Source organism: Xenopus tropicalis, chromosome 6, assembly GCF_000004195.4.
Source record: "Xenopus tropicalis strain Nigerian chromosome 6, UCB_Xtro_10.0, whole genome shotgun sequence".
Lineage (NCBI taxonomy): Eukaryota > Metazoa > Chordata > Amphibia > Anura > Pipidae > Xenopus > Xenopus tropicalis.
Window position 1 is genome coordinate 6,208,534 of NC_030682.2, and position 14,597 is coordinate 6,223,130.

At 44.0% G+C, this 14,597-nt stretch overlaps 1 protein-coding gene across 1 annotated transcript; it reads left to right on the forward strand.

Moving 5' to 3' along the window:
- Window positions 1–6,486: 6,486 nt before the first annotated feature.
- Window positions 6,487–13,838, forward strand: LOC100485553. The gene is made up of 2 exons (XM_002942309.5): window positions 6,487–6,598; window positions 11,518–13,838. Exons 1-2 carry the CDS (start codon window positions 6,568–6,570, stop codon window positions 13,116–13,118), a joined length of 1,632 nt encoding a protein of 543 aa, XP_002942355.3. The 5' UTR covers window positions 6,487–6,567; the 3' UTR covers window positions 13,119–13,838.
- The last annotated feature ends 759 nt before the right edge of the window (window positions 13,839–14,597 follow it).

Below are 14,597 nucleotides of genomic sequence, written 5' to 3' on the forward strand. Positions count from 1 at the left end.
GGCTTACTGGGGCCTGTTGCTGCACCCAGGCTTAGACTATATCAGTCTGCAGGGGGATTGGTCAACCTGACTAAACCTATAAGGAATAGTGTTAGAACTGTAACTCAAGTACAGGGGCTCTTACCCAATAACAATAAAGGTGTGAAGAGGTAGGGGATAAAGCCATAGGGAGCTTAACCCTATGGGTCCCTACAATTACATGGTGAGAGGATCACGCTGAAAATGAGATTGGTGAGACACCTGCTCCCTATTGGCTGCAGTAGGATACATATGATTTATTGGCTTACAAATTGGTTTTCCAAGTTTCTGAACTGCATTATTTGGGGAAGGGTTTATTTTTACAGCTGCAAATATGTCCAAGGTTGTGTATATGTTTATGTTTCAGGGGGGTAGAAATAAGGTTGGAGTTGGTCGTAGTCATCGTGGGGGTCCCTAATATCTCCCTAATATGTCCCTCTACTCTGGAATACACGTGATATGTGTGCAAAACAGACAAGGACCACACCCCCTGAGACAAGTGAGTTGCACTAGGCCCCATGAGTAAGCAATACCCGTGTACTGAGTATATGTAGCTGATTGGTTAATAGCAGTACCTCACATTAGCACATCCCAGGGGGTGGAGACCAGTGTAGCCCATTGATATTATTCAGTCTGTAGTCAGGGATTCCTCTGGGTCTGTATCAATGCATGGGGATTGCCCGGAGTCTGTATCATCTATATTCTTGTCCTTGTGGTGAATGAGCTGATGTCTATAAACCCTACTCTTACGCAGATATGTTTTCCCACACACAGTACAGCTGAATAGTTTATTTCCAGAATGGGTCTGCTTATGAGATTTGAGAAGACTCCTCTGGAAAAAGCTTTCCTCACACTCATTACATTTATACGGTTTCTCCCCGTTGTGAAGCTGACGGTGTATTCTGAGCTGGGATCAATGCCTTAAGCCTGTCCCACACTCAGTACAGACGTGAGGTTTCTCCCCTGTGTGAGTTGGCTGGTGGCTTCGGAGTCCATCCTTGCGGTGGAATTGTTTCCCACATTCGGAGCATTCAAATGGTTTCTCCGCACTGTGCGTCACCATGTGGCTATTGAGGTTTTCCTGCAGAAGCAATTTTTTACCGCACTCTTCATAAGTAAATGGTTTCTCCCCTGTGTGACAGAGAAGGTGACCAGACTCCCCTTATCCTTGTAGTCCATTCCACACTCAGTACAGACATAGGGTTTCTCCCCAGTGTGGACTAACTGGTGCTTATTGAGGATAAATTTATGACTAAACCTTCTCCCACACGTGGCACATTCACATGGCTTCTCCCCAGTGTGAATTAACTGGTGCTGAATTAGATGGTACTTGCGACTGAATTGCCTCCCACACTCAGAGCATTCAAATGGTTTAATCCCAGTGTGGGTTCGTTGATGTGATTCAAGATTAGCCTTTGTCCGGAAATATTTCCCACATTCTCCGCACTCAAATGGTTTCTCCCCGGTGTGAATCCGTTTGTGGGAGAGAAGTTCCTCGTTGCTACGGAATCGTCTCTCACACTTTGTACAGACAAAAGGTTGGATGGAGCTCTGGGCGCTACAGAACTCACTTCTCTTTGTGCTTTGTGCAGGCACCTTGTGGCTTTCAGGGATTAGTGGGGAAATTGCTGTTTCTTCACCTTTAATTGCTAAATTCTTCCTGATACCATTTTTAGTGATGAGCGAATCTGTTCCGTTTTGCTTCGCCGAAAAATTCGCGAATCTTTCAAAAGATCCGCGAAACGGCGAAAAATTTGCGAAACGGTGAAAATGTTGTGCGACAAAAAAAATTGTCATGCGCGGCTATTGTTTCGTCGCCCGTGGCTTTTGTTTTGTCGCACGGCTATTGTTTTGTCGCCCGCGGCTATTGTTTCGTCGCCCGCAGCTATTGTTTCGTCGCCCGCAGCTATTGTTTTGTCGCACGGCTATTGTTTCGTTGCCCGCGACTATTATTTTGTCACGCGGCTATTGTTTCATCGCCCGCGGCTATTGTTTTGTCGCACGGCTATTGTTTTGTCGCACGGCTATTGTTTTGTCGCACGGCTATTGTTTCGTCGCCCGCGACTATTGTTTCGTTGCCCGCGACTATTATTTTGTCACGCGGCTATTGTTTCGTCGCCCGCGACTATTGTTTTGTTGCACGGCTATTGTTTCGTCACACGCGGCTATTATTTTGTTGCGCGCGGCTATTATTTTGTCGCCCGCGACTATTCTTTTTTGACGCCGGCGACAATTTTTGGACATGCAGCGAATTTTTCCGCGGCAAAATTTTTCATCCGTTTCTCGAAACAATCCAGCAATGGCGAAACGCGGAAATTCGCCGCGAATCCATGCTGGGCGAAACTTTTCGCCCATCACTAACTATTTTCCATTTTAGCTTTTCGGTGCTTGTAGTTCTTTATAGCCAACCTGCTACTTGTATTGTCATTTTCTGTTCCACAGGGAATGAGTCTAAATACAGTAATACCGACGTTCCTCCTGCTCTCCCCATTAGGCCCGGTTCCTAATGGAACAAATACACATGCATTATGTTGGGATTTGGTTATGGATATAAAGAGCAGTGGGTACATTCTCAGTACTAGAACAGGGAAAAGCCAGTTGCTGATTGGATAAACACATACCCTGTTACTGTACAAGGGATTTAGTCCCACATTTCCCCAAACTGTTCCTTCCAGTAATGTGTAACCCTAGGGGGGGTCCCTCTTTTTCCTCCCCCATATCCACCTCTCAGTCAATTTATCTGCCCAACCTCCCAAACTAGGGGTTTCATCATTGCCCAAAAGAATTACTGAGTGGTGATGTGAATGGGACATTAGGGCCAGGATTTGAGTGGTTTGGGGTAGTTATCTGAGCAGATTGGAAAAATCTAAATGATTAGGAAGAGAGTCAGTTAAAGGAGAAGTAAATTGGGGGCATAACTATGTAGGCCTTGGGTGGAGCAATACAGAAGATTATATTTACTGGGAAGTACAATGTTGGTAAGTTTGTGATGCCTGCCATAGAATACCATCTGGTTGGCAATCCTAACCCAATGCCATGGGAGGAGACAAAGTATGGCCGACCCTCAACAACAAAAGTCTTACTGGTTTCCGCAAACCATTGCAGTTCCTTCACCGTCTCCAGCAGGATCAGTTGCCCCGGCAACTCAGTATATTATGGAGCAATCAGCCTGGGCATTAATCTGGGTAATTTCCCCAAACCCTATATTGGGAGATGGTGAGACCATTTGTGTTGGAAATCAGTGAAACATGCAGGTGTTGAATGAACTTTGTGATACTGATGATGTTCCTGTTGTGAGAGTGTCAGTAAATGGCCCCCACAGGGGCTGCACCACCAGCCCTGAGCCCAAATGAACTTGCTCCTGTGCTGCCTACAACTGGTTAAACCCGTACCGCGCTGGGGTAAGAAATCCTACTCAGTCTGAGACAGCACCGGGCCTAAATACCTAAATAAGGGACACAATATGGCGGCTCCAGTTCGTAGCATCTCCTGGTGACTGGGGGTCTCATACACAATATATAGAAAGGCATTTTGTGATACTCACTGATTGGCAGCTCAGCATATTTCCCTGGAACAGTGTTGCCTTTTTTGTGATATTCCACTGGGCTGGTTTTTATCCTTTCCAATGTGACCACTGGGAAACCTGCAGCAACAAAAACATGCAACATTTAACTCTTTATTGTCCATTTGGCCTTTGCATGACTCTGTAAAGCTCAGTACTGGGGACGACTGGATTCCCTTACTCACGGGTAGGAACTAATGCAAATAGGCCCATTGTTTGTACAAACCCAAAGGAACCTGCCCTATAACTTCTGGGTAAACAACAGCCAATCAGAGTGCACACATACAGTATAAATATACTGTACAAAAATACAATGGAATAAGAATGAAACTTTTTTTAATTTGGGCCAAACAAGAAGATCTCAGCTAAAGTGAGAGAAAGTTGTGGCCCCTCAAGTCCCAAGTTACCTGGAGCAGCTGTATGTGCTGGGCTGGGCCTTGCTCCCACCTTGTTACCTGTATAGAAGGAACTTTGCCCTTAAGGACTGAATAAGGAAGACTCTGTGTTTGGTACCCTCTTGCCACTAGGGGGAGCTCTATATTGCTAGCCCTGTTCTCCCAAGGTAACTGCCCCCTGCTGTGAGGGCAAATAAAGCCCGGACCCTCTGTAATCCAATACACATAGTTGGCCCCAACACCCCCTGTAAGGGCTGTGCCCTGTCTGGATCCTGCATACAGACTAAACTGGGCATGCTCACTAAATGGCACCTCATTGGCCCAGTGGTATCAGCTGTGATTGGCCCCTCTGGAAGCTGCCTTTGGGTTGGCAGAAGGAATCAAACCCTGTTCTGCATTTATGACAGGGGCTGCTCCCTTTCTGGCTGCCAACAATTCCAATTTGTTAGTCTTTATTATACACAAGGTAGATCCCAGAGACTGCCCAGCTGTAACCATCACAGCTGTACCCACATGTTCCAGTGCCTGGAAGTAGCAGTGCCCTGGCACCCCCCGCAGGTAGAACCGCTAAGTGCAGGCTGGCTACCATAGGAACTCTGAGCAAACTGGCAATGCTGAAGCTGCAATAAAGAGCCTCATTGTGTAAAGGAATTGTGTGTGTGAGTCCGACCCTATGTCCACGTCCTTCACGCGGCTCGGTGCCGTCACAGGACACACCCACCCCTCATGTGAAACCCAGACAGGGACCTGAGAGGATCTATAGGGAGCTCCAATAAAGGGGCCATTGTTACAGATAGGGTTAATGTTTAGCCCAAAGGGAAACCAGCACCAGATATTATTCATAATTGCCTACAAAATTACCTTTTTTTTCCATTTATCCAATATGTCTCCTTTAAAAAAGTTGTATTTCAGAGTGATTTATTGAGAAATTCCACCCAAACCCCACTAGCCCCGCCCATCTGTGCCACTTCCTGCTGGCTGAATTCTCTGTATGAGCTGGGGAGCTGGTGGCCCTCCGTACCCTGTACTGTAGGATAGGAACCAATCAGCAGCTAGGCTGTTCCACCCGCTATACCCCTCCCCCCTCACTTATGCACTTGGGGTTCCAGTCCTGGGGGACGTCCCACCGGGATCCCCACCTTATACTCCTGTAGGAAATGGTTACAGTGAAACAAACCTTAGTCATATTGATTTGCTGCATTATATCAATGCTTTATCCAATTGCAGTAGGTTACTCTATGTGCCAATAGGAACATTTTCTGGCTGTGACCTTGAGTGGTCACAAGGGGGCGTAGCCTAATATATATTTTCCACTTTTCCAACTCTTTGTATGGGGCTAAGGATTATACTTTGAAAGGCTGGATAGCAGCTCCCAGTAGGTATCAGAATAGCACTCAATAGTAAGAATCCCAAGTCCGGCTTGGGACTCCTCCAGTTACATGGGAGTAGGGGAAACAATAGGTTAGCTGAAAGCAGTTCTAATGTGTAGCGCTGGCTGAAAGCTCAGACTCAGGCACACTTTACTGCTGCGCTGCAAGTTGGAGTGATATCCCCCCCCCCCTCACCCCCAGCAGCCGATCAGCAGAACAATGGGAAGGGAGCAAGATAGCAGCTCCCAGTGGGTATCAGAATAGCACTCAATAGTAAGAAATCCAAGTCCAGCTTGGGACTCCTCCAGTTACATGGGAGTAGGAGAAACAATAGGTTAGCTGAAAGCAGTTCTAATGTGTAGCGCTGGCTGAAAGCTCAGACTCAGGCACACTTTACTGCTGCGCTGCAAGTTGGAGTGATATCCCCCCCCCCCTCACCCCCAGCAGCCGATCAGCAGAACAATGGGAAGGGAGCAAGATAGCAGCTCCCAGTGGGTATCAGAATAGCACTCAATAGTAAGAAATTCAAGTCCAGCTTGGGACTCCTCCAGTTACATGGGAGTAGGAGAAACAATAGGTTAGCTGAAAGCAGTTCTAATGTGTAGCGCTGGCTGAAAGCTCAGACTCAGTCACACTTTACTGCTGCGCTGCAAGTTGGAGTGATATCCCCCCCCTCCCCCCCAGCAGCCGATCAGCAGAACAATGGGAAGGGAGCAAGATAGCAGCTCCCAGTAGGTATCAGAATAGCACTCAGTAGTAAGAAATCCAAGTCCGGCTTGGGATTCCTCCAATATATTTTTATAGAGACCTACATTGTTCAGAGGTATAGTTTTCCTTAAAGCAGTTGAACGCATTTGTTTCCTATGGGATTTTAGTTCATAGCAATGCCACTATTATCCCTCTATGAAAGCATGTTGGCAATTATTTTTATTCCAGGCCAGAAAAAAATATATTATTTTACACTGCTGCTGCTTTTCTCTGCCCAACCGGAATACTGGCTGGGTTATTTGCTGATATTAGGAAACTTCTGACCCCCCCCCCCCTCTCTCCCAGTAGCCAACATGTGATGAGCTGATTTGCTGACCCATCACGTACTGTACATATGAAACTGAAAGTCCTTTTAGTTACTGTTTGACTAAACTGGAATTTCTCAGAAACTGTATTAGTTTTAGATCAGTCCCGGAGAAGCAGCCACAGGTCTGAGAGATCCGGAGAAGAGAAGATGGCCAGCCTGAGACAATCATGGAGAAAAGGTAATTCATAGGCTTATTGATGGGTTCCTCAGAGACTGGATAGAAGGAATTAAAATGAATACACATAAAATAATATAAGTTAGTGATGTATAATGTTATGGAACAAGACTGAGCCCTAAAAGGTAAGTGAGAGCCAGAAGTTATCTGAGTATGAGACTGTGGAGCCATAGTTGGCCCTTCTCTTCAGTCAGACTGTGGAGCTATAACTGGTCCTTCCCTTCAGTCAGACTGTGGAACCATAACTGGTCCTTCCCTTCAGTCAGACTGTGGAACCATAACTGGTCCTTCCCTTCAGTCAGACTGTGGAACCATAACTGGTCCTTCCCTTCAGTCAGACTGTGGAACCATAACTGGTCCTTCCCTTCAGTCAGACTGTGGAGCCATAACTGGTCCTTCTCTTCAGTCAGACTGTGGAACCATAACTGGTCCTTCTCTTTAGTCAGACTGTGGAGCCATAACTGGTCCTTCTCTTCAGTCAGACTGTGGAACAATAACTGGTCCTTCTCTTCAGTCAGACTGTGGAGCCATAACTGGTCGTTCTCTTAAGTCAGACTGTGGAACAATAACTGGTCCTTCTCTTCAGTCAGACTGTGGAACCATAACTGGTCCTTCTCTTCAGTCAGACTGTGGAGCCATAGTTGGTACTTCTCTTCAGTCAGACTGTGGAACCATAACTGGTTCTTCTCTTTAGTCAACCTGTGGAGCCATAACTGGTCCTTCTCTTCAGTCAGACTGTGGAACCATAACTGGTCCTTCTCTTCAGTCAGACTGTGGAACCATAACTGGTTCTTCTTTTTAGTCAACCTGTGGAGCCATAACTGGTCCTTCTCTTCAGTCAGACTGTGGAGCCATAATTGGTCCTTCTATTCAGTCAGACTGTGGAACCATAACTGGTTCTTCTCTGCAGTCAGACTGTGGAGCCATAGCTGGTCCTTCTCTTCAGTCAGACTGTGGAACCATAACTGGTCCTTCTCTTTAGTCAACCTGCGGAGCCATAACTGGTCCTTCTCTTCAGCCAGACTGTGGAGCCATAATTGTTCCTTCTATTCAGTCAGACTGTGGAACCATAAGTGGTCCTTCTCTGCAGTCAGACTGTGGAGCCATAACTGGTCCTTCTCTGCAGTCAGACTGTGGAGCCATAACTGGTCCTTCTCTTCAGTCAGACTGTGGAGCCATAATTGGTCCTTCTCTTCAGTCAGACTGTGGAACCATAAGTGGTCCTTCTCTGCAGTCAGACTGTGGAGCCATAACTGGTCCTTCTCTTCAGTCAACCTGTGGAGCCATAACTGGTCCTTCTCTTTAGTCAACCTGTGGAGCCATAACTGGTCCTTCTCTTTAGTCAACCTGTGGAGCCATAACTGGTCCTTCTCTTTAGTCAACCTGTGGAGCCATATTTGGTCCTTCTCTGCAGTCAGACTGTGGAACCATAAGTGGTCTTTCTTTGAGCTAAGTGACATTAATTTTTATAAAAATTAAGTAAATGTTCCCAAATAGGGCACAGATACATGGAGGCTCTGCCACAGTTTGTGTGATGGCACACTTCCAAATGTACCATGTACTTATGTTATCAGTTGTCTCTGTTGAAACCAGGAGATATAGTGTAAAGGTCCACCATGCCGTGCCTTGTTATTTTGAATATATATGTTTTGAAGATAATGTGATAACATAAGCAACGTTTGCTAAAGTGCTCGTAACCCATAACAACATCCCGTAGCATTGGCTGGTTTGGTTACATGTGATTGGTTGATATGGGTTACAAAAATAGAATCAAATTTTGCATTTTGTGTCCAAGACTGAAGGAAACAAGTTTTCAATCATTTATACTGTGTAAGTAAAGTTGATTTTGCTTTACAAACACAGTAGAAAATAATCTGGAATTATTTCGTAGGGCACCAGCTTCCTATAGACACTTGCCCCTTTGTACATATCTTTGACTTTTACCCACTTGGCAAACTTATCTGCTCCTGCCTTGATGATAGAGACTGGGACCTACCATAGTAAATACGTTAAGAATAGATTTAGGAGCGTTACATTAAAGGAGAAGGAAAGGTACAAACTCAGTAAGCTTTATCAGAAAGGTCTATGTAAATACAGCCATAAGCACTCACAGAGTCCTCTATCAAAAGAAACACAGGATTTCTTGTCTCCTTTTTTGTAAACATGTTCTTCTGTGTCAGACTTCCTGCTCAGAAAAATCCTTCAGGGCACGGGTACAAGTCTGCGGAGCTCTCTCCTCACTCCCTTCTCCTACTCCCCCTCCCATCAGAATTTGCCCTCCCCTCCCAACTCTGTGTAATCTGAGCTACCAGCAGCCAGAGCTGCAGCGGGAAGCTACTGAGCCCAAGCTAAAATGGCAGCTGCTATCTTAAACAAACAGAGAGAGCTTCTAGGGCTGTTACTCAGGTAGGGTAAAGCTTTCCGCAGAATAAATATAGGGTTCTAACTTGCATTATTGTGGTTAATCTATTGGTAGTAAAAGTCTACCAGACTAGAGATGTGAGCGCCCACCTGAAACCCTCAAGACTAGGGTTGCCACCTGGCTGGTATATTGTTGGCCTGTCCGGTAAAAATTATGCTTGATGCCAATGTTATTAATTAAGAAGAAAGATTAAAAAAAATAGTAAGGCAGTTTTTTGTTTTTGCTTTTTGCAGAAAAGGTGGTTACCCTAGTTGAGAACCACGGTGTGGGCAGGTTCAGGCTGAAAAATTGGCCTGTCTGTAGGGTCCAGGTCAGGGGACTTTCCTGTTGCAGCACACATGGCTGCTATAATAGGGGAAAATGGAGACTCCATTTTACTTATTAGCATAAAAAAAGCAATCACCCCAATTTATAAGGTCTGGGGCCCCACTGTCACACATGCTAAGTAGTATGGCTCCTTGTATAAAACAAGAGATCTAGGGGTTATTATCCTACAGGGGGTCCCACTAGGGCCTGGGCACACCATGAGATCTCCTGGTTCCCTGAGAGGTCAGCCAAACCCTGGGACCCCACATAAAGGATCTTCTGAATCCCCCCTCAGTCATGAACGTAATATTTCTTCAACATGAACGTCCCCATACCCCGACATCCTTGTATTGTCTACTGCCCAATAAGGGCAATGACACATGGAGCTACTTTTTTCTACTCTTGGTATTACTTTATGGGCCTTCATAGATTCATAGCTCCAGTGTAATCAGTTCCAACTTGGGCAGCCATTCTGTATGAGCTTTATCAGCTTAGTTTCTCCACTTGCACCCTAACTTTCTCTGTTTAAATGATGTCTATTTTGATTACTAGAGACCAAAACTACATGACATATTTTAGCTGAAGTCTTACTAGTACAGGTATAGGACCCATTATCCAGAAAAAATCAATAAAACATTAATTAAACCCGATAGGATTGTTCTGCCCCAATAAGGGGTAATTATATCTTAGTTGGGATCAAGTACAGGTACTGTTTTATTATTACAGAGAAAAGGGAATCATTTAACCATTAAATAAACCCAATAGGGCTGTTCTGCCCCCAATAAGGGGTAATTATATCTTAGTTGGGATCAAGTACAGGTACTGTTTTATTATTACAGAGAAAAGGGAATCATTTAACCATGAAATAAACCCAATAGGGCTGTTCTGCCCCAATAAGGGGTAATTATATCTTAGTTGGGATCAAGTACAGGTACTGTTTTATTATTATAGAGAAAAGGGAATCATTTAACCATGAAATAAACCCAATAGGGCTGTTCTGCCCCAATAAGGGGTAATTATATCTTAGTTGGGATCAAGTACAGGTACTGTTTTATTATTACAGAGAAAAGGGAATCATTTAACCATGAAATAAACCCAATAGGGCTGTTCTGCCCCAATAAGGGGTAATTATATCTTAGTTGGGATCAAGTACAGGTACTGTTTTATTATTACAGAGAAAAGGGAATCATTTAACCATTAAATAAACCCAATAGGGCTGTTCTGCCCCAATAAGGGGTAATTATATCTTAGTTGGGATCAAGTACAGGTACTGTTTTATTATTACAGAGAAAAGGGAATCATTTAACCATTAAATAAACCCAATAGGGCTGTTCTGCCCCCAATAAGGGGTAATTATATCTTAGTTGGGATCAAGTACAGTTACTGTTTTATTATTATAGAGAAAAAGGAAATCAGTTTTAAAATTCTGAATTATTTGATTAAAATTGAGTCTATGGGAGACAGTCTTTCTGTAATTCAGAGCTTTCTGGATAATGTGTTTGCAGGATCCCATACCTGTACTTGAAAATAGGGACAAATTAAATGTATTACTTGCCCTTTCTGTCTGACCATTTATACGCTTATCTTTAACGGTTTGTGCACCGAACAACTAACCAGGCCAAACAGCTTATGACATCCCTTTCCAAGCTCTTTTATATAGCTTTTTCACCCAGAGCTGTCCTATGTTAGTTTCCTTATCTCCCATCAAGTTCTCCCAAGCCTCCCTAGATCTCAACTTCAATGGTGTTTCCTACAACCTATCGTACCCTTCAAGTCCAATAATGTAGATTTTATTTGTGCAAGATGACAAAATATCATAAAAATGCTTAGTAGGGTAAAGAGGGAGGAGCACTGACACGGCTGACCAGAAAAACTGGCCTTTTCCACTGAATGTGACCTTCTTGATCCCACCTAACCTACAAATTTAATGATGGGGAAACAGTATTTTACTCTTTCTGCCTTGTCTCGACCCGCTTCACTTTGGAGACTATGGTCCTTTGAGTCTCAAGTCAAGTCAAGTTTGTCTCTAGATTAATTGAAAGAAAAGGGTCATGATGGGACATGGAAGAGGTTCTTCTCTCAGATATTGGCAGCACTCTGCATGTTGCAAATAGCATGATAGATACTTGACACAAGTACATGTAATTATTGTTATTTATTTTACCATATCTGTTTATATTTTGTCTGGTTGCAGATGGAAGACAATCTGAAGAATCAAAACTTCAAGGAGAAGAAAAGGCCAAACTACCATTTGTGCAAAAGGAGAACCCTGAGAGAGGAGCCCGTCCGATCCGTAAATTGAATTTAACAAAGAACTATTCAGATGGCATGTACGCAAAATATCGAGTTGGAAGTGTAAATATAAAGAGAGCCAAGAAAGTGATCATGATGGTCGGAGAAACAGGATCAGGTAAAACGACTCTTATCAACGCTCTGGTCAATTACATCCTTGGCGTGCAGTTTGAGGACACCTATAGATATCAACTGATTGAGGAGAACACCAATATAAGCCAAGCGCACAGTCAGACCTCAGAAGTCGTCATTTACCAATTAAATCATACCGGGGAATTCATTGTCCCGTATTCCTTGACAATCATTGATACTCCAGGGTTTGGTGACACCAGGGGGCTTGAGCAAGACGAACTGACAGTGAAAAAGATAGAAGAATGTTTCAGTTCCAAGTGGGGAATTGACCGAATTGATGGTATTTATTTTGTGGTCAAATCCTCCTCCAATCGTTTGACAAAATCACAGAATTATGTGTTTCAGTCAATTCTCTCGCTGTTTGGTAAAGATATAAAGAATAACATACAGATATGCGCTACATTTTCTGGCCAGGGGAAGCCAGGGGTTTTACAAGCTCTCCTTGAAGCCGAGGTCCCATGTGTTAAAAAAACAAATGGTGATCCTGAATACTTCAAGTTCAACAACTACGGCCTCTGCGACAAAAGTGATGACGACGAAGAGGAGGAGGATGAGGAATACAGTCAACTGGTTAATAAAGCAAACTGGAAAATGGGGAAATCAAGCTCAAAGAACATGTTTAGATCTCTGGAAAAACTAACGTCCAGGAGTTTGATCTTAACTAACAAAGTGCTGATGGAACGAAGGCAACTGGAGATCGTCATAGAAGATCTTCTCTCGAAAATTGAGAAGGTGGATTTCAAGCAAAAAGAACTGGAACGGAGGGAACAGATACTGAAACAGCACGAAGAGGATATCAAAAGAAATGAGAACTTTGAGTACGAGGAACATGAAACCGTAAAGGAAAGAAGAGACGTAGAGGGAAACTCAATTAATTGCCACGAGTGTATGTCTACTTGCCACCATCCCTGCCTGGTTTCCTTGGATTTTATTGCTGGTCTCTGCGAAGTTTTCTACTGGAACAGGTCCTGTAAGCTGTGCGACCATGACGTGAGCTGCCACTTCTGCGAATCGTACAAATGGGAAGAAGTTGTGATATCTACTAAGAAAACATACGCCGCCCTCAAGGAGAGCTACGAGAAGGCATGCAATGAGAAAGTCACAGCGGGGAAGGTGGTAGATGAGCTGAAGAAAGAGATCCAAAAACTGAGCTCCGAACAAATGCAACTTCTTGAAAAGTTCGTACTATGTCTCCAGAGCCTGAACGCTATCGCCCTGAGGCCCCAGAACCTGTCCACCGTCGATTATATTGACCTGCTGATCAGTGCCGAGAGATGTGAAGCGAAAACCGGATTCATGGAAAGGATCACATCCCTGGAGAAGGCCAAGGTTAAGGCAGTAGCGCTGCAGTTGACTGCAACTGAAATATAAGATGCTGAGGGAAATTAAGCTGAATCAGATGCCCCACTAATTATTCCTACCAAACTCAATCAGACATTGAATTATTATGTTATAATTATAGTAATGATAGATTAAAAGGATTCAGATCTGGTCAAATCCCAGCACAGAACCGAGTGCATAAATAATGGGCTGAGAGACCTCAGGAACAAATGTTCTAATCATAATAAATATGCAACTGACGAGCAGATAGACATAGTCCATTTGAGTAGAACTAAGTAGAAATGAGAAGGATCTACAGCCCCTGTTAGTTTTTAACCTCGTTGTTCATTTGACAAAAAGTCCCATGATTTTAAAGGAGAAGGAAAGGTAAAAACTCAGTAAGCTTTATCATGTATAAAACAGCCATAAGCACTCACAGAGTCCTCTGTCAAAAGATTTGTTGTGTCTGTAATTCATGTGCCAGAGACACGCAGCTCTCTGCTTTCTCCTGTTCCCCCCTCCCTCAAGAATGCTAAGAACTCACTCCCTCCCCTTAGGAATGTGGATCTGAGCCAATCAGCAGGAAGCTTCCTCATAGTCTAACTAACTGAGCATGTACTGAGTCTGACTCCTGCTGAAAAGGCTGAATCTTGGCCAAATCCTGGTCTTGGTTCATCCCTAGTTTAGACAGACTGTAGCAACCAGTCAGCAGGTAGCATTTACTGGTCACCAAAAAGCTCAATGGTTGCTATGGCTTACTGGCCAAATGTGGTGGTGCTTTTTATTACATGGATGGGGTTTTAGCAAGTGAGGGAATACAGGGTTATGGGACTAGTTGATCCAGGGGCTGGTCTGATTGCCATCTTGGAGTCAGGAAGGAATTTATTTCCCCCTCTGTGGCAAATTAGAGAGGCTTCAGATGGGTTTTTTTGCCTTCCTCTGGATCAACTAGCAGTTAGGCAGGTTATATATAGGCATTATGGTTGAACTTGATGGATTATGTCTTTTTTCAACCTAACTTACTGTGTTACTATGTTACAAAAGCTTTAACAAGGAGTCTAAGTGGCTTAGTACCCACTGAGCAGGGTCTAAAATATGCAGTGAGTTGAGCCTCTTGGTAGATCCACCTTAGGCGGTTTTGGCACCTATATTTGCCTAAATCTGTCAATAAATCAATATTGATTTGACTGAGAACCTCAGGTGTATATTATTGTGTGTGTATTTCTCAGTATTCCTGTGAGGCCTGGGCTAAGGAGTGAAACACAGGTCCTGCTTAGGAGCTTCCATAGAGGATATTTGGGCACTGAGGAGCCGAGCTACTAAAACAGCCAGTAAGTTTTCACGTTTTGTCTCTCCATGTCCAATTTTTTGAGTGTTAATCCCTGCGTCTAGATGGCACTAGAGTGCACAGATTGCCAGCAAAACACAATAGAAAACGCCATAGACCCTGCACCACCTGGTGGTGAACTTTGGATTTTTTTTTTCTTGTATTAACTGGAAGTGGTGTATTGTGACCCAGGGGTTGGAAGG